Below are 23,467 nucleotides of genomic sequence, written 5' to 3' on the forward strand. Positions count from 1 at the left end.
TCAAAATTCTCTTAATATCCAATTTAATGTAACACTTAGGCATGGTAATTGGGCCAACATTCATATCCCTCACATTGGGTTTAATTTTTAAAACCAACTTGTTCAGATCTTCAGATACCACATCAACACTTTGACATTTGTCATCCTTACAAACTTGTGCATAGTATTATTTTTACACCTTACTCATTGATCTCTGAGAACATTAGAATGGATTTGTGAATTTGGTCTATTGGCTGACTGTTGGAAAGTGGGTTATTGGTAGGGGCAAATGTAGGTCTGTCACTGGCAATAAGGCCACTAACACCTGATAGGACCCAGCATATATGCTCAACCCTTGGTAACGTGGCTGCGAGCAGACAGGCTTAACTTCAAAGACAGGTATGTAAAGCATTTAAAAACACCATTTCAGTAAATAATTAAGACACAACACAAAATAAAAATCCAACATCAATTTATAAAAATAGGTAATATTTTTAAATGACACCACAACGAAAAAAGTCCACTGTAGGGAACCAGAGATATGAATATTTAAAGATTAGTCAGTTTCTAGTGCTTAGAAACCAACAGTGCCCCTTTTTAGTCATTTTGTTTTCTCTGACAGGGACACACCTTTAGAAACTGTTCTGGAAAATATCTCACCACTCTGCAGCCTTCTCCAGCAGGCTGGGTCCAGTTAGAACTCCTTCCTGAAGTTCTGCTTGCGGGTCCCAAAGTATCCAACACATAGTCCAAGGTTCTGGAATCTCCAAGAGGGTCCTTGAAAGTGTGAAACTTTAATTCCACAATCCACTCGAACAAAACCCTTACAAATCCACTGGTACTCCAGGCTGGGGATTCTTTGTGGGGCTGTCCAGGTGAGCTCTGTTAACCTGTAGCTTGCAGGGAGTTCCACTCTTGAGTCCTTTGGCAGCAAGGTAAACCACAGGGCTGCAGTTTCACTTGGTGCAGTCTTCAGAGGTCAGGCCTTAGAGTTCCTTGCACAGCAAAATCTTTTCAACAGGGCACTTCTTGCTTCATTTAGTTTCAAGCAGCAGATCTGGAGGGCTCTGCCCCTCTCAGATACTTATTCAAAATTATCTGGGTCAAGCCACAGGTCACTTGTGACCAATGAGAGCAGGGTAACTCCTCATAGTTATGACCACATCCTGTAGAGTGTGGTATTATTTTGTCCCAGAGTGCTTCAAATCTTCCAAATCCATAATGGCTGATTTTCCAGCAAGGATTTAAGGGCTGGCTAAACACACCCCCTGGGATGGCTTAATTCCATGGCCTCTCCCCCTACCATCTGCACATACCTTCCTTAAGCCTAGCGCTGACTCTGGGTCAAGAGTGTAAGAGTGAAACTGAAACCCAGGCCTCCCCTCTGCCTTTGAAGAGCATGGTTTACGACTCCATCCCCTGGCCTGGCATTCCTATAGACCAGCATTCTGCCCTCCCAGCAGAGATGTTAACCCCAGGGGTTCTTTATGACCTCTTCAAAGCAGCCTGGCTAATCCACTTAACTCTGACCAATCAGGGCAGACCACTAGAAGGCTGAATTTGGACTTACAAACAAGAAAGTCTTATAACTTCTTGTATGTACATTTTAGGAGAAATTCAACAATATAATATTGCTGGATTTACCACTACCATTCTGGGAAGTCTTTGAATGGTCCGGCTTGTCCTCTCCTATCAATATTTATTAATCATTAACTTCCTACCATGTTAACCTATGGGCCATGGGGAAAATTACTTGGGCCAGTCTTCTAGCACCAGGGCTTATAAAACATATTTTATAAGTATGTCCCTAATTTCTACAGGACCCACCACCCCCTGTGCAACTAGGGGAGACTTTAAGGGTTCTGAATATGTAGAAATATTGCAGATTCTCCTTATACTGTGCTCCTAGCATCAAAGTTGAATGTAACCAGCAATTTACTGTTTCAAAGCAGTCCTGGCACCCAGTGCTGCTTTTAAACTGACCTCAGGCTTCAGCACTGCACACATGCTAGTGCAGAAAAAGCTGCTGGCCTCTAAACTGCCATACCCTAGGGTACTGGAGACTTCTAGGTAGTTTCAATCCCCTGCCCTATTATATACTAGGGTCTTATGGGATAGGTCATGCCAATTACAGGGGTACCCCACCATACCATAGTGTACCCTAGTGTATGTTGGGTATTTTAACTGTATTCTAATGTGTTCCTTTAGGCTCAGCACTGGCCCTGGGCCTGGTTAGGCAGAGCCCAGGGTCAGTCAAAATCAGTTACCACCAGCATCATTCAGCAAAAAGTTGGGGGGTGCCCAGGGCACAGGATGACTTTGCAACACTGACTCATTAATCAAACATGGTACATAGTTCCAGACATGTTCTGTTTTTCTTGGGTTCATTAGAAAAACTTGTTCCACTCCAAAACCTTATTGAGCTTAGTTTCAAAAAGTATTTCCAACGTCAGCACTGATGTGTAAAATATTTCTGCTTTCCCCATTGCCATTCCCCAAGGGTATGGTCTCTAAACTGTCATAGATATTGCAGCTTCCCAATCCCAGGTGTTGCAGAAGAACGCCTTGCTTCCTACCCGCAGAATTTTTTTTTAGTCAATCTCTATTAAATGCGAGTTGAAACGCTTCTTCCACATATTCCAGGGTAATAGTGGTTCTCTTTTGTCAAATAAGAAAACAGGTGATGGGGCCATACTACTTGTAGCCATTCCAAAGGTACATAAGTGTGACTAAATTTCCAGTTCCAGAATACTGAGAGAACTTACTTGACAGATCAAGTAAATATTTCTTCATTAGAGGTACGATATCCAACACCAGCAGTGTAGAGTGTACAAAACATTGAGTGATAAAGTAATCTGCACTTGCATCCTGTAATTGTTCCCAATACAAGATGAAGGGTTGATCTTATGAGCATTAAGCAAAAGCTTCCCTATTAAATATGGTCGACACTATCTTAGACTTCTTTCGTTACTGTGACTCTCATCTTCCCAAAGCAAACTGGTGTGCTGAAACTGCAGGCCAAATGTCCGTCACAGGTCTCCCAAATGAGATTGCGGTTCAACGCTACACGTCACTGGAACGTGATTGCACTAGCAGTCCTTGGCGCTGTACAGCGCGCATCGATGGAACATGTTTCCACCAGCAGTGCGAGCAGACATGGAAACTACCCCCTATGAGTTCGTGCTTCAACTCATCTGAGACCCAAAACAAAACAGTTCCTCGTCTCTACAGCACAGGCTTTCTCTGCACAACAAGGGAAACCCAATATGCACAGGCTAATATGAGTGGTGGACATGCCAACCAGGTCACAGGTTCAGAAAAAAACAGAAGAGGTTAGGGATCCAGAATGCGTGCCTCCTCCGAGGCAGCTCGTCGCCAGTGTTGAGACGAATCCTCCAAATAAAACACTCACAGTTAACTGTCTTAGAAAGTTTAAAGGATCCAGGCGGAACACAAACCGCACAGTACAACTCCAGTTGTCCAACCACCATGGCTTGAATCATAATAGTCTGAGATGACATTCTGACAGGCTTCTTGAAGGTGGATAACCGTTCAAACCTCAGGCAACAACTACAAAAAAGTGCTTTTCGGAACTCCCTGGTGTAAAAATATAACCCTTTGTTTTTCAGTTTGTAATATTATGAAGCATTTGACAGGAATTAATTATATTGGTTTAGGCAGTGCATAGACTTCTGAGTTTTCTACTAGAAGAAAGTAGGGATCAGCCACCTGAATACATGAGATATTTTTTTAGGTCTCGCCTGGTGTTAGCAGCACACATGCGTTGCTCTCGCCATGCTAGGGCTTCTTGGAATCAATATGGTTCCAGAAGTTCGCTTTGTGCTCCGCCCGTGTTTCCCATTGGTGCGTGTAATTTTGCGTCACCTATTATGCTAACCGTGGTGTTATTATTCCTCCGGAAGCTTTTTAGTCCCTCCTGGTTACCACCCTGTCCACTTTTTCCACGCCCACCTGGACTAGATGCTTTACTGGCGGCGTGACACTCTCCCCTGAATAACTCGATGTATGTACTTTTTTTTTGGGAGAAAGCGCGATGTAAACAAGCGTCTGCTGTTCCGCAATGGCCACAGCTTGTTTTTAATCCCCTCAGCATTTCTGTTATCCCCCAGTAAGCAGCGGTTGTGTTTCTGCTCCCTCGTTATGTAGTTTCACTCATGCTACGCACTAATGTTCAATCTGTGTATTTCCAGCGTACAAACAAATTGAGATTTTCCTTGTTACTACTGTTTCCTCCTTTTTGCTGATGGCTGTTTTCCAGGTTGGCTTATAGATTGGCCTAGGCTGCTTTCTCTCAAGCGAAAGTCTCTGCTGCTTGCCTGTAGAACTGATTATGTGAGACAATAAGATACGCGGTCCTGGGGCCACGGAATGGAATGCTTTCCTTTAAGGAACTTTTGATCTGACTGCGCTGCAGTTTTGTCAGAAAGCTGCTGCAATAACCCATTTGAAAAGGGAGCTGGCAGATATGATGGCTTGCTGTTGACGTCACATCACTCAGGTGCAGAGCATTACTCTAGGCAGTGCACAGGCTGTCATTTTAGATCTGCTTTCGCATGGCATCCATTGCGGGCTGTCGATAACATAATAGACTTTAGCCCCTTACCCTCCTCATGCAGTCCAAGTTGTAAATACCCTCCCCCTCAGGCAAGCAGAACAGATGTGACTTCTCTGTGCTTACTCCCTGCTGCTCCCGCTCGTCCATGCTGTTATCAGCTTTAGTTTGACTATTGGCATTCCTTATTTCCTTTGTTTATATGAACGTTATTTATTTGCATTCTTTTTTTTTAGTTTTTTTGTTAAATGCACAGTTTTACCATGCCGAGACTCGAACTGACTTCCAGAGGTCCAAAGTCGGCAGCACTGAAGGTTATGCCACAGCGTCTCTCCTGCTGGCTGGGCATAAGGATCCGTGTATTTAGCTGCAACTTCCTTAATTTATCTTTTCTCGCATGAAGCGAGCTGCCGGCATCAAAGCCTACTTTCCAGGGCTGTCCTCATCTCCATTGTGACGCACTCTCACCCATCCATTCATACCAAGCTGCAGCTTCCTGATAGGCCCTGGGGGCGGGGCCATCCACCAAAGAATGTAAATCCAACTTAGATATGTCTCTCTTTCTGTTCATCTACTTTATTGTGTAAAATTAACTATCACTCGGGTCAGTCGGGAAATGTGTACGTGTAATTCAGTCCGCAGCACTGCACTCTGTCTCTTTAAATCTCTTGCTGTTTAATCCCTCTCTTCTTGGTGTTCCAGAGTCGCTGCTTTTCTTGTTTAAGTTGCCTATCCAGAGGAGATAACAAGCATTTGCAATGCAATAGGTCTTGCAGTTACGCGAGTTTAAGCTATTGGCTTTGTAAATTACAAGGCCTTTTATTTTATGTTTTTAAAAGAAAAACAAAAATAAAAGGGATTATTTGCAGTGCCAATAGCTCAAACCCGCGTCAATGCGAGACCTATTGCATTGTGAACGCTTGTTTTATTGGTAGTTAGGCTTTTTTACAGAGTGATATAGTTAGGAGACTTGGCAGTGTAGTATGCATTGGTAGCAGGGCAAGTCATTTGTCTGTCTGTAGAACAGAAGTTTCCTCTAGCGGATTACATCCTGAAAAACAATAATCGAGTTAGTGTAGACTGCTATTAATATGATGTGATGGTCAAATAGCAACTTTGCATATACCATCAGCCACAGTTCTTGCATGTGGCTTTCTAGCCTGCTGAAATGATGTCCTACAATAAAAAAAATTCTTGAAAAGAGAAGATGCTCGTTGCTAGCCATTGTTCTAATGATCCCACATTCCTCAGTGTTGCAGTTCTGCGTTTCTGTTTGTTGTAACTACGGTGCCTCATATTTTCTCTGATCTGTCTTACAGGTATTCGACCTCCGATAATGAACGGGCCGATGCACCCGCGCCCTCTTGTAGCACTGTTGGATGGCCGGGATTGTACAGTAGAAATGCCTATCCTGAAGGATGTAGCCACCGTGGCGTTCTGTGATGCACAATCCACTCAAGAAATTCACGAAAAGGTAATATTTACACCTAACATCAGAATTGCTTCCTTGCATCATAACAAAACCTCTGGGTTGGATTCTCTACATGCAGTGCATGTCGAATTGTCTCGGAAAATCCCCAAACCAGGTTCATGTTTGAATTTTGAATTTGTTCTTTTATTTTTTTTATGGCCACATTTGTGTATCAAATAGTGTTAGCATTTCATTGCTCTGTAGAATTCACTCAGCACATATTTCTCTGTTCAATAATTCTACTATTTAGGTTCGGGACATTGTAACACTTTTCAAAAAGCCGCACTCCTTTCCCTGTATAACTTTGTCACACCACCGGGTACCATCCCTCCTCATTGTAGTGTAATTGTTTTCTGACTCCAGAAAAGGTCGGCATTTTCCTTCCTGCTTTCAGTAACCAGGGGTTTGATACAGGAAGAAATATGTCAACCACTTTAGGAATTGGGGTCCAGTTCTAGAAATAGATTTCATATTGAGTCTTTAGGAATTGGGGTCCAGTTCTAGAAATGGATTTCATATTGAGTCTTTAGGAATTGGGGTCCAGTTCTAGAAATGGATTTCATATTGAGTTAGTATTAAGCAGCAAATACTGTTTAAAAATTCATATGTACTGTATTCCGACACTTTGTAGTAACATTGGACTCTATGCCAAAATATTTATAGTTCTTCTCTTGCATTTTTTCACTTCACGTAAATGTTTTTTTGCCATTCAGTCATGGTATTTTAGTACATCAATGTCTAATTGTCTTAGGTGGTATATTATAAGGATTATGATTGATTTGTACATGGAGAATATTTCCTGATTGTTTGTTACTATCCCTGTTCTGCTCAATAAAAAAAAAAAATATATGCCAACCACCCACAGTGGGTTGAATTATGCCCCCCCTTGGGGCAAAGAGTAAATACTTATATAGGTCCACCAAGAAATAGGTTTAACTGTTGTCATCGATTATCCTCTGCATCACAAACCCACACCTACAACCTAGTAGAATCTCTTCCTAAAAAATCCATCACCCTAACTGCTCCCTGCTGTTTCACAGAGAGGTGTCCCCCGCACCACTATCGTTCCAGATAGTGGTGTGAGGTGGGACGCTATAATGAAGCATGCCTCCTCCGGGTGGGTGAGGACTTTCGTCTTCAACTGAACAGTTAGATTTTTTCTAGCCCTATTCCTTTGCACCCTTCCATGACTACAGGCCTGCAGCATTTCTTATTTCTCTGATATTCCTAGAAGATTGTGCTTTGCGCTCTGATTCGCCCCATGCGTTCTTTTGGTGACACTATGCTCTTCTTGTGTCTGGTTCTAGCTATGTATCATGTACATGACTTAGCCGTTTTCCCCCTCTGTTTCTTTCCAACTAGTTTTTTTGCTACAAGTTAAGATATGTATATGCATACATACCAATATACGTATGAATTTTGCTAATGACTCCTACTTGTGTCCACCACTTTAAGATTGAAATAAATAGAACAGTGTTGATGCTCCTTTGTTCTGTCCAAGTGTTGCACCTATTTTAAGTGATTTCTGACCGTGTTGAATATCTATCTTGGTTTCAAGACCATCCATCACTGACAAGAACTTATCTGTCCAGGTATACTTTACAGCCACAGTACTAGCCAGCAGTAGTCTCGCTTTGGTTGGCACTACCAGTGTTTTATGCAGATCAACTGTGTGGAGTAAGATAGGTACCCCATTTACTCCAACCTTACCTTGATCAGCAGAGGTACCAGCTGAAGTTCTGCCAATGTAAATCTGTAGGTTTAAGAGCTTGAATCTAGAATCTCACAGAAATCGCGTGATTATTCATCTGATTGCTTTTCATTGAGGTCTGTATGATTGTTTTATGGTGCGAGCAACATGTCCGCTTAATACCATGGACATTACTTCTCTTAAAGGGTCAAACACTTGTTCTATACAGCCTTAGAGGAAAACTTTACAGACATGAAAGTCTTAGTTCTGTTTTCAACAATGCAATCCCGCCTGCCTGTCCTTTTAGTTATAGTTGAATTCATTGAGGGGTGACAATATATATTCAGAATAATCTTTTCATTTAGAATGTTTTGCCTTCCAGGATAATGAACATGAAATGTTTTTCTCCAAGTCCATGATTAAGACAACAACCCCCTTGCTAGAATGCACACTGTTCCTTTTTCATAAGGGAGGTAAGTTGTTAAGTAGAGTATCAAAGGTCATGCTTTAGACAAAGTTATACTTTTCCTTGACAATACCATGATTGAGCCTTCCAGGGACGTGTCGCAGCTTTCTAATTAAGCACTATTGATAGCTATACATAGGAAAACGAGGTTCTCCATCGCTATCCTTAGTATTGCATTTTGCACCCAACTTTAACATTTAATATATTGCCACTGGTGGGAGAAACACTACAGTCGTTTTATTTTTGCCCAAGTAGGATTCCAAATTCTTAAATACAGTGGACATTGTTTGACTGTTTTGGGGGGATAGCCCCAGTTGGGCTTATGTTCCCTATTTACGCCCCACAGCAGACAACTCCTCATTTGATAATGGTTTGTTTGCCTACTCATGATTTCAGATATACGGCGAAGAGCTCCATACACCAGTATGGATGGTAAATCTTGTTTCAAGAGACTTTATCTTATGAACAGACCCATTTTGGAGGCTGTTCCTCAAAAGATTTGTTTTCTGACTTGAAATCTGATAAAAATGGTGTGCTATTTCTCTTAAAATACCCATCCTTTAAGTTCTGCTTCCAGAAAGGTGCTGTTAATTATACATAAGTACAACTCTGTCAGCAGTCACCACCACCCTGTACTTTCTACAATGTGACATATGCCTACAGCATGCATACAAATCCATACATACTTGGTAGGCAAGGCTAATGCATTTTCATATGTTTATAATGCCAGAGTGAATACCCTCCCAGAAGACAGCCATCAATTGGATTGAGCATGCTGGCATCACAACTTAAGGCATTGATGAAGAGCAGGAGGTAGCATTTGGAATTTGCATACATCAATGCCCACTGTAGCAGCCAGGCACTCCTTATACCTACCTATTGCTAAATAATGTGGTTTTCCACTTGGTATCTTCAAGTTTTGAAAGATTTTGATTGTTGAGAAGGTGGACAGTGGTACAGGCCTGCCATCTTTCTTCATGAAAAGCACAAACTCTTTACCTCTGACTAAGACTGTTGCTTCCCTCGTCAATGAAGGCTGTTAGAGAAAATATTAACTCGCCATTTGTTTATTTAGATACTTATTTTGGTTCTTGAATAGAAACTCTGCTCCTTTAAATTAATATGATCACATAGTGACAAGGATGTGTAGTTGCATTATTTGCAAAGTGTTGGTGTATGGCTCTTTAACAACCTTTAGAAAATGTTGTGCAGAAATTCGGGGAGGATCTCCATGCATTGAACAGAAAGAGGTTGGTAGCCTCTTAGAGGATGAACATTCCAAGTGTTATCTTCTAATTTTATTGCTTGGCAACACATCCTTCCGGTTTCTTGTGGAAGGACTGGAGACGTTTGATTTGTTTGTCGTTGTCTGGCTTGCTGTAGCACTACATTTCTTGAGGAGAGGGTGTACACATCCCACCATATGATAAATTAGAAGAGTTATGATTAAAGGAGATATTTATTGACTTGCATGCATACAGTGGAGAGGTCTTTTGATTGTTTCCTGCAAGAGATGGTGGGATGGGGTCTGATGTGAAATTCAGTGGTTTAGAGTTTGCAGTGACTTTTTCTAATGTATTCGTGGAAATCGGAGTGAAGAGCCGTCAATACCAACAGCGGCAGAGTGGTAGTCGAATCTGGATTGGTGCATGAGATTTGGGGAACTGGACCAGGGGATGTCCACCTAAATTTGGAAAAGAAATGGGGTGAAAGAGGCACTAGGCTGCCAGGATTTTTTTTTTGTCATCTTGATGCTCTGTACAAGCGAGAGGTGATTTTCTGGCTATATCACGCCTATTTGCCGTGATCATTGCTGGGCAGAGGGGCTGAGTGGCTTTTGTTGCTGCATGACCTTGAAAAATAGTTTGGCTCCGTTTGATTGTTCCATAGGGTTCGTTTTTTAGTACTAGGATTTCATGCAGTATAACATTTGCTTGTATTGCATTCTGTCAACTATGAGGCAGTAGGTGGTTGTGGGGGATTTTTCTACAACTGCTGCTCTTCGAGGTTTGTAAACTTTTGAAATATTATATCCTCGTTGAATCAATTTAAAGTTTTCATCGGTGACTGGAGGCAGTTTGTCTATAATACTAGAAAACTCGTTATTATAGAGCTGTACTGAAATTGAGGGCTCAGAGTTGGGTCTTGTGATAGTCTTACGGAAGGAATGACGGAGATTAGCTTTGTGTGCATATTAACTAACTTCCATCCTGTCGTATCTTTTGTGAATTAATACCAGATTGCATTTATTGGAAAAGGCTGGATGTTGCAGAAGGTAAGCATGCATCAGAATATGAGCAAGAGCAGTATTGCTTTCCAGAGAGGGGTCGGGTTTCTGAGAGAAAGCCGAGTAACAGCAACTCTGCACACTGATAAACAACACAGGATGACTCCATAGTCTATGGCGAAAAGCATCAGCAGTCCTTGAAATAAAACGTCAGGCTGAGTTCCTCTGTTCTTGGTGATGTTTCGTTTACTGTCTGCTATGCTTAATGAAATGTCAAGTTGTGCTTTAAGTACCGTGAAATGTTCTTAAATAGCTCAGAGAGTTCTACCCGCAAAAACGTATTCGGTTGTGTTGTGTTTTAGCTTGAATTGATCTGTTTAACCTTACACCAGTAAAGTGGGACTCCTGTTGAAATATGATAAATGAAAAAAATATACTGGTTCGAAAGGCGTTTTTATTAGTCTAAAACATTTTGTAACTATGACAGCATTGCAATCCTCAATGTGAAGTTCATATTTGGTAGATGTACCAGAAAGAGGCTGTATTTTTATTTATTTAAATAGTATTGTGCACTTTAGGTAACTCACATAAGTGACTATACCTGTCACTGACTTAAATACATGGATCGATTTACATTTTCCAATAGTCACTATAGTAAACTTAGAGAAACAAGTGAACATCTAACCCACAGACCACTCTGCCATTGCCTATCCACACTCCTCCCTCTCCTCTAAGTATGCCCACTACCTACTCCTCATCCTGGGCTCCACCCACTCTGCCTGGGACAACTCCTGGTGGCCCACAGCACTTGGAACGCCCCCACACCCACAGACATGCTATGCCAGCTTCAAAGGATCTTCAAGTGGATCCCCACCGAGTCCAGAAAGACGGTCACCCACGCACTCATCAGCAGCAGACTCGACTACGGTAATGCACTCTACGCCTGCATCACCCAGAAACTCCTCAAGGAACTGCAGAACATTCAGAATGCCTCCGCCAAATTTAAATCCTTAACATCTCCCGCAGCTGCCAAATCACCAGCCACCTGAGAGACCTCCACGGGCTCCCAGTCAACAAAAGAATCTCCTTCAAGCTCCTCACACACACCTACAAAGCCCTTCACGACGTGGGACCTGCGTTCCTCAACCACCGCCTCGCATTCCACGCACCCACAAGAGACCTCCACCTAACTGGCGCTGGCCAACATTCCACTTATTCGCAAGACCACGCCAGAGCAAACTCCTTCTCCTACCTTGCAGCAAAGTCCTGGAACACCCTGCTTCTCCACCGCAGGCAATCACAGTCTTTGCATCAATTCAGGAAAGACCTCAAGACCTGGCTCTTCGACTGAACCACAATGCCTTCAGATCAGCAGTCAAACCCCCGCTCGCCCTCCACCCCATTGAGATCCTTATGGGTGATTAGTCGCGCTTTAGAAGACACCTGATTGATTGATTAATTGATTTACCTATGCTAGCAGACTCTATGAGGTCGCCAAGGTACAATTAAAGGAGATAAATATCTCCACAAGGGAGCCTGAATATCTCAAGGATTTGAGATGTAAGGTACATTTTTGAGATACATTTCCTCAAATTCATTGCATTTGGTAAGTTCTTTTAACATTGGACACAGGAGCCTGAAACCGGCACATGCAATTCCGTTCTTCGAAAGCAGCAAACCCAAACCTGCAGATTGCTGATGCTCATTGTGAAGACCCTTGGCTATAGATTTCTGGGATCTTGCGTCCCCTATAATGCTATCAAGCATGTCCCTGCTGCCCTCCTGGGCATTCCCTGGCCAGGTGTAGGAGGTCCTCTTCTGCTGCTCCAAATGTGTTACAAGCACCCGAAGCATAAAGGCTATGTTCTGTTGTGAATGCACGATTGGACCGTTGTCAAGGACCAAAGCTGAACCAAATATGAATCCTATAATGAGTGACATGACGTCATGAATTTTGAGATGTGTGCAGAGATGTAAATGTGCATTCCAGCTTTACTGGTCACTGTAGTAATACTCGTAGGTCCTGCTGTAGATTGAGGCACAATTTAGTGCGCAAGCACTAATCATCCCATGGTAATACTAATGCTGAAAGGGACTTTCTATTAAGACGGGAGTCAGGATACCTTCAAGAAGAAGTTTATTCAGCTGTTTCATGAGTAACAGATGAGCGCGCGAGTGGTACAGGTGCCCGCAGGGCGTGGGAAAGGAAGGATGTAATATAGAGACTACATCTTAACACATCTCCTTCCTGAGGGGAACAAGAGGGAAGGGGGAGGGAGGAGAAAGAGAGGGGAGGCATATTAGTTACTTTCAAAATCCTTAAACCAACATGGTTTTACAATAACCCTTCCTCTACTACTGGTACTGGGTACCTCTGTGTCGCGATTTGCAGAAAGACCTCCCTGTCTGTCAAGTCTTATTCAGAGCCTCCTCTACAGGTGTAGTTACCTGTCATTTGACTGGTTTGAAGACTCCTCATGGCGTCTGGAATGACCCGTTACATTGTGCATTTCGTCTTGAGTACTCACATTGTCTTCATCTGAATCATAATCATCACACCACCCTTTTGCACCTCTTTTATCATGTCCCAGACTTCCTTTTGCAGAAGGCTATTGTACCTGTGGTGTGATGGTTTCATCCTCCTCAATTAATTCTCCACATCTGTTCTTGCACACTGAAAGGGCAGACGCATGCCATACTTTGCCGTCGCTGAGGAGGGCTGAATTGCAAAACATTCTCTCAACCATCAATGGCTTATTATAACTGCATTGCCCTTTTTCAATGAAACCACTTTGTTTGACTCTTACATAGTCACCCGCCTTAATAGTGACTGGCTTGGTGTTGTGCTTATGGCCACACTTCTCCTTGAACTTGTTTTGCGCCTGTGACAACTTCTCTTTTATCTTTTATAGAGCTCAATCTGCGCGTTTAGCTGTAACCATCCACCCTATATTGTCTTTGGATATAGTGGTTCGAAAGGACTGGCTGTGGGACACTCGTTAGGGGTTATTCTGTATGCCCATATCAAAGTGGATAATTTGTTGACCCACTGCAACCCATTGTTGGCCAGTTGTATGACTCCCTTGATAACTCGATTAAAACGTTCCACCGCCCCATTAACTGCTGGATGGTACACTGACGTGGTTTTGTGTGTAATACCATTTCTGCCCAGGTACTTTTTAAAGATGTCTGAGGTGAACTGTGGCCCGTTGTCGCTTACTATGGACTTGGGTAAGCCTTCCCTTGTGAAAACTTAGTCGAGGACTCTAACAATGTTCCCTGAGTCCCCCTTTCGTAGTATCTCTATTTCTGGCCATTTTGAGAAGTGATCAATGAGTACCACTATGTACACTTGCTCCTCCTTATTCCATAGCAGACCCATTAGGTCAATTCCCACTCTCTCCCACAGCATCTCTGGACTGCGCAAGGAATGTAATGCTGGTCTAAGCGTGAGTTGAGACATGTCTGAGTTCTCACATTGAATGCAGTTACTCACTTTCCTCTCTCACTTTCCTCTCTATAGCTAATTCATGTCCTTTACCGGTGATAGTCCTCATCGTTCTTCACGCGTCTGTGCAGTAATCTTCGTTAAGCTCCGTAATATGCAGGATATTTGTCTCCCGCGTAGGTTCTCTGGTGTGCTGTCCTCCTCGCCAAATTATTAAGACGGGAGTCAGGATACCTTCAAGAAAAAGTTTATTGTAGTAGAACAGCACACCGAGGAGGGAGGACCCCGCAGTAACCACAGACGTGTCAACTCCCCAAAGACTTCAACAGAATGACAGCTCCTCAGCTGCCGTTCTAGAACGTCAGCTGTTTCATGAGTAACAGGGGAGCGCGCGAGGGGTACGGGTGCCCGCAGGGCGGGGGCAGGGAAGGGAAGGAGGTCATATAGAGACTACATCTTAACACCGTCGAAAAGCTCTGTTTCTGAACGTGGTCACTGATAGATCTCTGCAGTCACTGTATGCCTTCATTCCTTTCTTAATCATTTAAAGCACGGCTCACAAAGTTCCTCTAAAGATGGATCAGTAACTCCTGAGACAACACAGTAATTCTAACGAGACGAGTTAATCTTCCCTGCATCAACACTGCGGATGAATCTTTATTGGAAACTGCAGCTGCGTGAGCGTCCCCTATCGGTGCCATTTTAAGTTGTGGAAATACTTTCATTGGAGTTCGTGCATCTCTTACAGATCGGATTTTTGTAGACTAATTAAAGTAGTAGAAGTGCATCCACCCAGAAAAAGGAGGACGCGCACACACTGCATTCCTTCTGTTAAGGTTAATTGTATTTTTAAACCTTATTAAAGGAGAGTAGGAGATGAGCTTTTTTAGTGTGGAGACTGACTATGAAAATGGCCATTTAATGACCATTAAATTAAGCCATAAAACTGCTGTCTGCGGTGAAATACTGAAAAAAAAGCTTGGGCAATAAAAGGTTAGGATAGTCGCATTAAAAGTTGCACTGGTATCAGGAACATTTCTGATCATCTAAAACGTGGCAGAACCAGCAGTAGTTGTAGATTTGGTTTATGTACTACGTTTCCTGCTGCCATTTATTTTCTGGTTGTCACACATTGATAAGTAAGTGCCATATTGCTAAACCGAATAATATTCGGGTGCCCCTCTTAGGTCGTGAGTTCAGTAATGTCGATGTGTGTATCACTGCAGAGCACGTGAAGCTTCAAGCCTGCTACAGCTCTTGTTTGTTGTCACATTTTTTTGCCTAAGCCATTAGATGTGCCTCGGCAGGTGTGCCTTGTGGACAGTAAATAGCATGTTAATAGATCTGATTAAGACAGGGCGTGTTCTTGGATGGGCCTCTGAGTTTTCCTTAGGTTTGGCACCTTTCCTTAAATAGACGAACACAGTTTAGGCCTATTTACTTATTTTCTTCTTGCAGAGACCTGTGGGTTCTTGCGGTGTCTTTGTTTCTTGCTAGGTCTCAACTCTTCTGGAAGCTTTTGAAAAATGAGATGACAAAGGACAAAACCCTTCTCCTTCACAGTGCTTGAGTAGTGCTTCAGAGGCTGCGAACTGTGTATGTTTCTAGCTCTCCTGTGCACTGCACTTTCCACAGTCATGGGTTTTGTGGTATTGGTCCTCCTACTGTACGCTATCCTTTTGCTGTGGTAGGCCTGGCCAAAGGCCCAGTTGTGGGTTTCTAGGCATGTTTTCTAAATCTTGTTTCTTCTAGAAGCGTGTTTCTTAGTCTTGAGAAAATTGCTCTTTGGTTTGGCACAGGCTTCTCTCTTGGCTGAACAGTTGATATGGAAGCTGTAGGCATTGTTTCATCTTGGTATCTTTGTCAGGATTTTCTTTACTGATGAATTCCTCAAGTCTTATCTGTGGTTGCTGGTTGCTTCCTTACAGGTCACACATTCCTTTGTAACATGTATCATATTAGATTTAGTACATATATAGGATTTCCCTTTCTTCTGAAGCATTGATCCCATATTAAAATTGGTGCCACCTAGGTAGTGCAGTTCTGAAGTTTATCTCAGGACTCCGGGATTGCATGAATCTTGCAGTTTGCTTTTCCCTTGTAAGAATACTTACTAATCCTTGCTTACCATTGGGTGGCTTTAACGTCACTCTCCTTTACCTGCTTCTTATTGGTCAGTCACTCTTGCTGCATTCTGCTTCCACTTTGTCTTCCTGTCTTCTGTGGGGCACCAGCGAAGTATAGTTTCCGGTCTGCAGCCAGGGTCCTTTCACTGGCCACAGCGTGCAGAGGTACTTTGATTTTAATGCTAATTTAGCACTCCATAGGAATGCATGTTTGAAGGCCTCTCTACTCCTGCCTGTCCCTTGCTTTCTTTGTTGCTTGCTCCCGTCCATCGCACCGGGCCTCATTCAGAACATGCATTCTGAGAAAAAAACGCTCAACCACCGAGTGCCAGAGTGCTCTTCAAAACATTACTAACACATTTCACAGCTATACATTTAAGCAGGAGATCGCGGGCGAACATTTTCTTATGTAATAGTCCAGAGCAGTAACATTTGTCACCTCAGCAGACGAACTCATTTTCAAGGAATATTTTGGTGGTTGAATACACCACATCCGTGTGCTGGTCGGTCGTACGTTCTCCCACTGTGTTTAGAGCGAGTGTAAACCAGAAGAGGTGACGGTCTTTCAGAGAAGCAGTGGCGCCCTTGAGGGCAGGGTGGAGGGCGACTTCCATTCAAAACTGAATCAACAGCCGCCCCACTGCATGATTAGGGGGGGGCTTCTGGCTGGTTACGTTTACCCTGCTGCTGCGATGTCCTAACTGTAAACGTTCTGCCACCTTGGGGACGGTGCGAGGACCCAATGTTTGTCTTAGGATCTAACGCGATCCTTCTAATGTAGTTTTCTACTGGAAACGTATGTTACCGCGAATAGCCCGACAATGTTATTCACCTATACCACTGAAAGACGTCGTGTGATCCTGTACAAACCCTTTCTTCTCCCCATCTCCTAGTTTTTGGGAAGAGTTTTAAGAATGGGCTGAATTGCTGTTATTGTGTGGCACAGGATTCGTTAGATAGCGGTTGCTTGAAGTTCGTTTTGCGAACGAAAGGAGCCATTCCTTGTGTCATTTCTTTCTATATGCGATGTTACAATGCTTAGCCAAGAAATAATATTTGTATCGGTAATATGCAGTGTAGTTCCCTTTCAAAGGATAAAACTGTAGCAAAAGAAAAGCGAGCAAATGCTGTTAGCACGCTGGTGTTCGCTTGGAGTCATAAAAAATATGTAAATTGATACTTGTATAGCGCACTACTCACCCCCAAGGTGGAGGCCAGGCATCCTTAGCGTTGTGGGGGCCGTTGTGGAGATTAAGCAAGCTATTGCCCAGAGTTGCAGAGTGGGACTCCATGATTGGAATAGGCACCGAGGCAAGAATTATCAGGTCCATGGAACTTTTGAGCCCAAGACCCGCCGAGGCGGGGAATTGAACCCTGGTCCCGGGCTAGACCTCTGCATCAGGGTCTGCCGCTCTAACCATTGAGCCACACATAAGGTGCTGTCTAAAACCGATACAGTACAAGGACAGCACATTTTCAGTGCAGATTGCAACCGCTCTCTGTGCCTCATGGGTGGCTGCATGTTCACTGCCCTCGCTACTTGCATTTAAGACGGTGCTAACATGAAAAAGAAGCTCCTCGATGACACGTTGCATCTCTGAATGAACTCATTTGAAGTAACTTTAAGTGGTATCTGAGAGCATTTATACCAAATAATCAGATTTCACTTCTCAGGATGAGTTATCTAAAATAAATCACTCCTCTGTTCTTCGTTGCTACTTTCACTAGCCTTTGCTTTGCATTGACCAAGAGGAGGCAGAGGTACATGCCAAACGGCACCGTCCACAGCTCTGCCTGGAGTGTAGGTATTTATCGCTCGGCTTAATGTGCCGCTTTTTGACTGCGATTTAAAAACTCTGCAGCTGCGACCTGGTAAGGAGCGCCTTCGTATTTTATTGGCCGTGTCTATCTCTATTTTCGTCTTTTGATTTCCGATTGCTATTTTAATTGCAATCCTTGTTTAACCCCCACCACTCAACACATGCAGTATATTAAAGTGAATATGTCCTCAGTGGTATTTATTTTACCGGCCTCTGGATGTTGAAACGCTAATGTGTCTCAGAAGGTCACATGGTCATTTCAGCTGTAGGAGTATTAGCCATTCGGAATTTTATCAGAATTAAATGCAGTGACACACATCTTACTTGCACGCGCACATACAACAAAATCATTACATCACGTGCATTCCCTCACTGAGCTTCATAAAAGGATGAGTAGCCGTAAACTGGCAGTTACTAACACAGACACACACACCCTGTACAGCAGGCAGATTAACCCACTGATCTTTCTTAGCAGGATTCAAACCTACGTCCACTAATTTACTTGGACCTCTCTGCTGCAGCACCATTACGCTACAAAACAATTTTACCCGAATTCTGTTCTGCTACCAGTAGGACACAAACTGTCTCTGCATCAGGTACTTTACACCTCCATGCTACATTGCAAGGGACTGCACCTGCAAGATGTCTGCAACGAATTTCTTTGCTGTTTCTGCCTTTTCATTGTGTTATTCCTGTTCCACTCACCTCTTTTATAGCGCCCTTTTTCACTGCACCCAAGTCACTCCCACTTAATACTTTTGTCACTCTTTCCTTTCTTGGTTAATATGTTCCTGTTCCCTCCCTTTTGTTTGTGAAAACTGTATTCTTCTGTTCCTTCTTTCTCTCTTTAGCAGTGACGAAGCAAGGAGGGGGGGTGGTGAGGGAGGGGGCAGGGTGCCCCTTGCGCCACCAGTTTCAGGGGCGGCAGCCTCCTCCCCTGTTAGCTGACGTCTCGGGTGTGGTACGCGCCCTCCCACTGCTTTAAATTGCCGGTTGTATGGACGGGAACCATTGAAGAGATCCCTACTTTGTATAGTGGATTAATGGGAGAAACAGTTTTCTAAAGTTCATGTGAGAATTCAACAAGGAGAAACTCCTTTTTAGAACCCCTGTTATATTCAAAACATTGACGGATCCAGTCTAAATTATACAGGAAACCTATGACAAGAAACTCGCCGTTACAGTATGACAGTTACCATCCCAGGTCTTTGCGGGATAATTTACTGATTGGCTAGTTTACAAGAATATGGTGCAACTGCTCGGAAACTCTGAATTACAAACAGCACTCTGCGGCTCTAAGCAAACACCTTTTTGTGGTGGCAAAACCTGTTTCTTCTGATTTGACGAGCAGCCAAGCAGGCCCGTTAGAACAACAGGGATGCTTTTTTGAAAGCCATCATCGTCCAGAGAATAACCGCTTGATATGCGCAAGTACTTTCTGTTGTCTCTCCTCTTCCGTACAGAAGTCCATCTGGCGGTATCGGAAGACACTGAACAAGGGTTCGAAGGAGCTTCCCACCTACTTTCGCTTTTCAATGTGGACCTAATCTGAGGGATCCGCTAGTACTTACTAGACCGCTGGCAAAACAATACGACTATCAGGGTACTCTTTGGTCTCTTTCAAAAGTAATTGGACAGTTCAATAAACCGGTCACTAAGGTTGACCTTGGCATTTGTACCCCATGACAGAAACTGGAATCGGAGCAATCTGATCTACATGATCACATGCCGCTGTGGACGTCGGTACATTGTCCTCACCATGCGTAAAATCAAGATCAGGATTTCAGAACATTGAAATACAATAAAATGTAAACGTGACATACTAAGTTAACCCAACACTACCTTGAGGCAGGACATAGTGACCATGACAATGACTGGGATGTTATTGACGAACCATTCCGGCTCCCCACAGGCTAGAGGGTCAGTCTATCTTACACAACATGGAACAATGATGAGTCTTTAGACTCATGATCCCTATCAGGGGACTTAATGATGAGAACCCATGGAACATTTTGAGCTAAATGCATTTGACTGCGTGTCTCCCTTCCAGTAGTTTTAACATAAGTATAGCTTAGGACCGAATTCATGCCAGCATATTTTGGAAACTATTTTTGGGGCATTTTTCAGTCAAGCTTTTCCACCAAACGTCAGTTTAGCGGTGGTTTTCTCTCAAAAGAAACAAGCTCTCCGGGTGCACATGGATATTTGTTCCCTCATCAGGTTGCCTTACTACTCCTATATGTATTTTTGACCGTTCTCCTTTTTTTCTGGCAGCTGTAGTTCTCTCTGCCTCAGTGACATGTTTTTTTATTACCCAGTGAATAGCCCTGGTTTACCATACCTCGTAACACTTACCGTAAGGAGGTCTAGGACTACATTTCACATCCGTCCCGGGTCACGCTCCAGTGAAATCCTGTCACCCTGTCCGAGACTGTATTTGAGGTGCGCATCTATAAGTCCATTGCGCTCCTCATCCTGGGCGGACTTTCTTGACCAGCAACGGACTCCTTACAGGTACCTTTATCTTTGGCCTCTGTCACTGCTTTGGGCTTGTGTCAGTAATTTGGCATATTTTGCCGGTTGTCTCGCTATTGTGGTTTCTCGAGTACACGTTTGCGCTGATTTTCAGCAAGTACCTTTTGTATGTGTGGTTGTTTGGGACGCTATTTCACTCTTCTTAAAGAGGTTAGAGACATCGGACCAGCAGTTTTATGAACAAGAGCTTGATCTCTGTTAGACATGGCATTTCCCTATGACGCATGTCTGTTTTTGGTGTTATGTTTACCGCCTGTGACTAGCGCACATTTGATCTTTGGGATTTTCAGTTTGCGAATTTGTGGTTTTCTGATATATTATCCACAGCATTGGCCTGGTCTGTTTAAGGCTTTTGGGGAGTTGGGGTCAATACACCATACCGTAGTGGTTAAGCTTGTTGAAATACAGTGGCACCACAGTTGGGTGTCTTTTCACCATGAGCCACTGTTTGGGCCTTGTGGTGGCACTTTGAGTTTTATTGCGCTGTCACTATATCCAAAAGATATGGATATGTTTGTGAATGATTAGAAAATCTCAGGACTTACATTAATATATTACTGTGGTCTCTTGATTGTTTTACAGATGCTGACAACGTTGGTCAAAGCCACATTTAATGTGACATTGAAATTTCATTAAAAAACCCTTTCTTAATTCTGTTTTATTCTTACTTCACTCACAGGGTGATATGATAACACTCTTAGGTCCTGAAGAATGCCACACACCACCTTGTAGGGCCATTAGTATTGGCAGATACATGTTGACTCTCAGTTTCACTTACAAGGTGAAGTTTCACCCTCTATTGTTTTTAATGTGCTCCATGGGAACATTGATTAAAATTGTGTTTAAATACACCTTGAGACCTTTTAAAATTCCTTCCACTTTGCTTTCACTTACATTCTGTCTACCTTCAGCCCAACCAGACAGCTCATATTGGAATTAACACTGACCCACTAGCCTCAAGTGCTCCGCTCCTTCGTGATAATGTTAGCCCACACCACTATCAGGTTTGCTAGTTGTGTAAGGAAGAACCTAATGATGAAGCATGCCGCCAAAGGGTGAGGGAGGATATCCGTCCTAAAAACAAAATATTTTCTGTTCTCTACGGTTTCTTTTCTTTCAGGGAAACCTATAACTTGGAAGCACATTGAATCCGTCTCTTGCTAAAGGTAGACTCCCTGTGCTATTTTTGTGCTGCACTTGTGTTGGGAGTGACATAGGTTCAGTCTCTAAATGCTCCCTTTTGGGCCCCTTTGTGTTAGTCAAGTATCCCATCAGAAATTACATCCTCAACATCACTGGTGGCTTCACATGAAATACCCACTGACATAATTAGTGCCATTGCGGTTACCAGTAGGGAGGCAAGGTGGCTGATGAGACTAAGTGCAGATCCCTGTCAAAGGCCAGACTCTGCTGTTAAAATCTACTTTGCATAATGAAAGCATTAATATTGAAAAAGCCGATGTCAATATGAACAACGATACATTCATGTAAAAAAAAAACAGCATTGCATCTTTATTGACTAATTTGCCTGTTGTAAACTCCACATCAACCCGTCTCAGAAATGCGTAGTCAGGCAGGCTACACAGGCCTGAGGTCGCTGATTGACAGGTCACAGGTGAGGTGGGGTGGGGTGGCATGTAGCCGGCATACAGATGCATGAACATGAAATTCCAGATAGGCGCAGCAACACCTGATGTAACGTAAATGTGTGATGTTGTGGTGCTGTTAATTCCAGCAAACTGTGTTTTGTCTTAAGTATTGTGATTGTGCTTTTGTTGATGATCCAATCTTTCATATGAAGGTGCTGCTATTTCTCACAAACTATTTGATGTCCTGAGTCAATATCGTTTAGATTCTGTTTTTATTGACAAATTGCAATTTTCCTATGTTGCCACCCATCACATGAATTATTTATGAAATATTCATCTTGAATTGGGATTTATCTGTAGATAGCGCTTAGCTTGTAGTTACGTAATTAGAACTAGTAACCCCTGTGTATATTTTTCCCATGAGTAGATCAAAATCAAAAATTCCCTAAAGCGAAGAAACTGAGGTATCTTGTCCTATAAAACTGTTCAGACGTATGGTGGAGTCACCATAAAAAACATATGCAAACCAGATTCCCCACATAGGCTAAAAACCTTAATAAGGTTTGTTGCCAAGAATGGCATGCATACACGAAGGCACACACATTTCCCTAGCCAAAGGAGGGAACTTTTGACACTAATGTAACCGAGCACATAAGAACGTACATACAAACCAAATGCACAGGTCAAAATAAAGACAGGAGAGAGGCATTATTAGAACTATGGACTATCTTCGAGGAATCCCAGATTGACAGTCCTGCACTACAAATAGCAATCAAGGTGTCTGCACCTCCCCTAACATATCCAGGTATGGTGATTCTCTCGCCTGCTTTCCCCGCATTAGGATACTCCACTCCACCAGTTGAGGAAGCCGGCGGGCCCCCACCGAACAATGAACAGTTAGACCTAGACATGAGAGATTAACAGGGCAGCAGGTCCAGGCAGTCCCAGCACAACCCCAGTCCGATGCGAGGTCTCCCAGAAGTTCGACACCCCGGTCTGTCGTGTCCGATACATAGAACCCCAGCAGCGCTGAGAACACGCACCCCCACTGGTCTAGGTGAACACACACGAGTGACAGGGAGGTTTGTAGTGGTTTCAGACAGTCATACAGCTAGCAGGAGTGAGGAAGGGGGCCCCAGTCCCTTGCGGACCGATTACGAGGTTGAGATTACAGGTCTTGCTCAGTCAACCAAGGGAGAAAGACAGGAGCCGATGCTCGAGGCAGAAGCGGCACACAATGACTCCTGCCTCATACCGTCAACCACTAGCCGACCACAGGAAGAACCAGTAGACCTGGTATTCATGAAGAATACACTAAACTTTGTAATAGGCACTGGGGCGACAAGGTCATGCCTAAGGGAAGGGATAGGCCCCTTATCGAAGACACCTCTGTTGCGCAGGGGTTCTCGGGTACGGTATCAAGGCTCCCCTTCACAAAACACCTTGAACTAAAGATAGGAGGGAATCAGTGGACAGTTATTATATACCCCCTCATCCCCGACTAATAGGATAAGATCTGCTAGCCAAACAAAAAATGACCGTC

At 43.4% G+C, this 23,467-nt stretch overlaps 1 protein-coding gene across 11 annotated transcripts in view; it reads left to right on the forward strand.

The window, feature by feature from the left end:
- CTBP1 (C-terminal binding protein 1) overlaps positions 1 to 23,467 on the forward strand; it is a 2,306,313-nt gene that overhangs the window by 1,932,646 nt on the left and 350,200 nt on the right. For all 11 annotated transcript variants that reach the window (XM_085642592.1, XM_085642594.1, XM_085642593.1 and 8 more), the window contains one exon: positions 5,872 to 6,026. In XM_085642592.1, the coding sequence (XP_085498718.1) occupies positions 5,872 to 6,026 (155 nt within the window). The remainder of the gene's footprint in view (positions 1 to 5,871; positions 6,027 to 23,467) is intronic.

Source organism: Triturus cristatus, chromosome 2_2, assembly GCF_964204655.1.
Source record: "Triturus cristatus chromosome 2_2, aTriCri1.1, whole genome shotgun sequence".
NCBI lineage: Eukaryota > Metazoa > Chordata > Amphibia > Caudata > Salamandridae > Triturus > Triturus cristatus.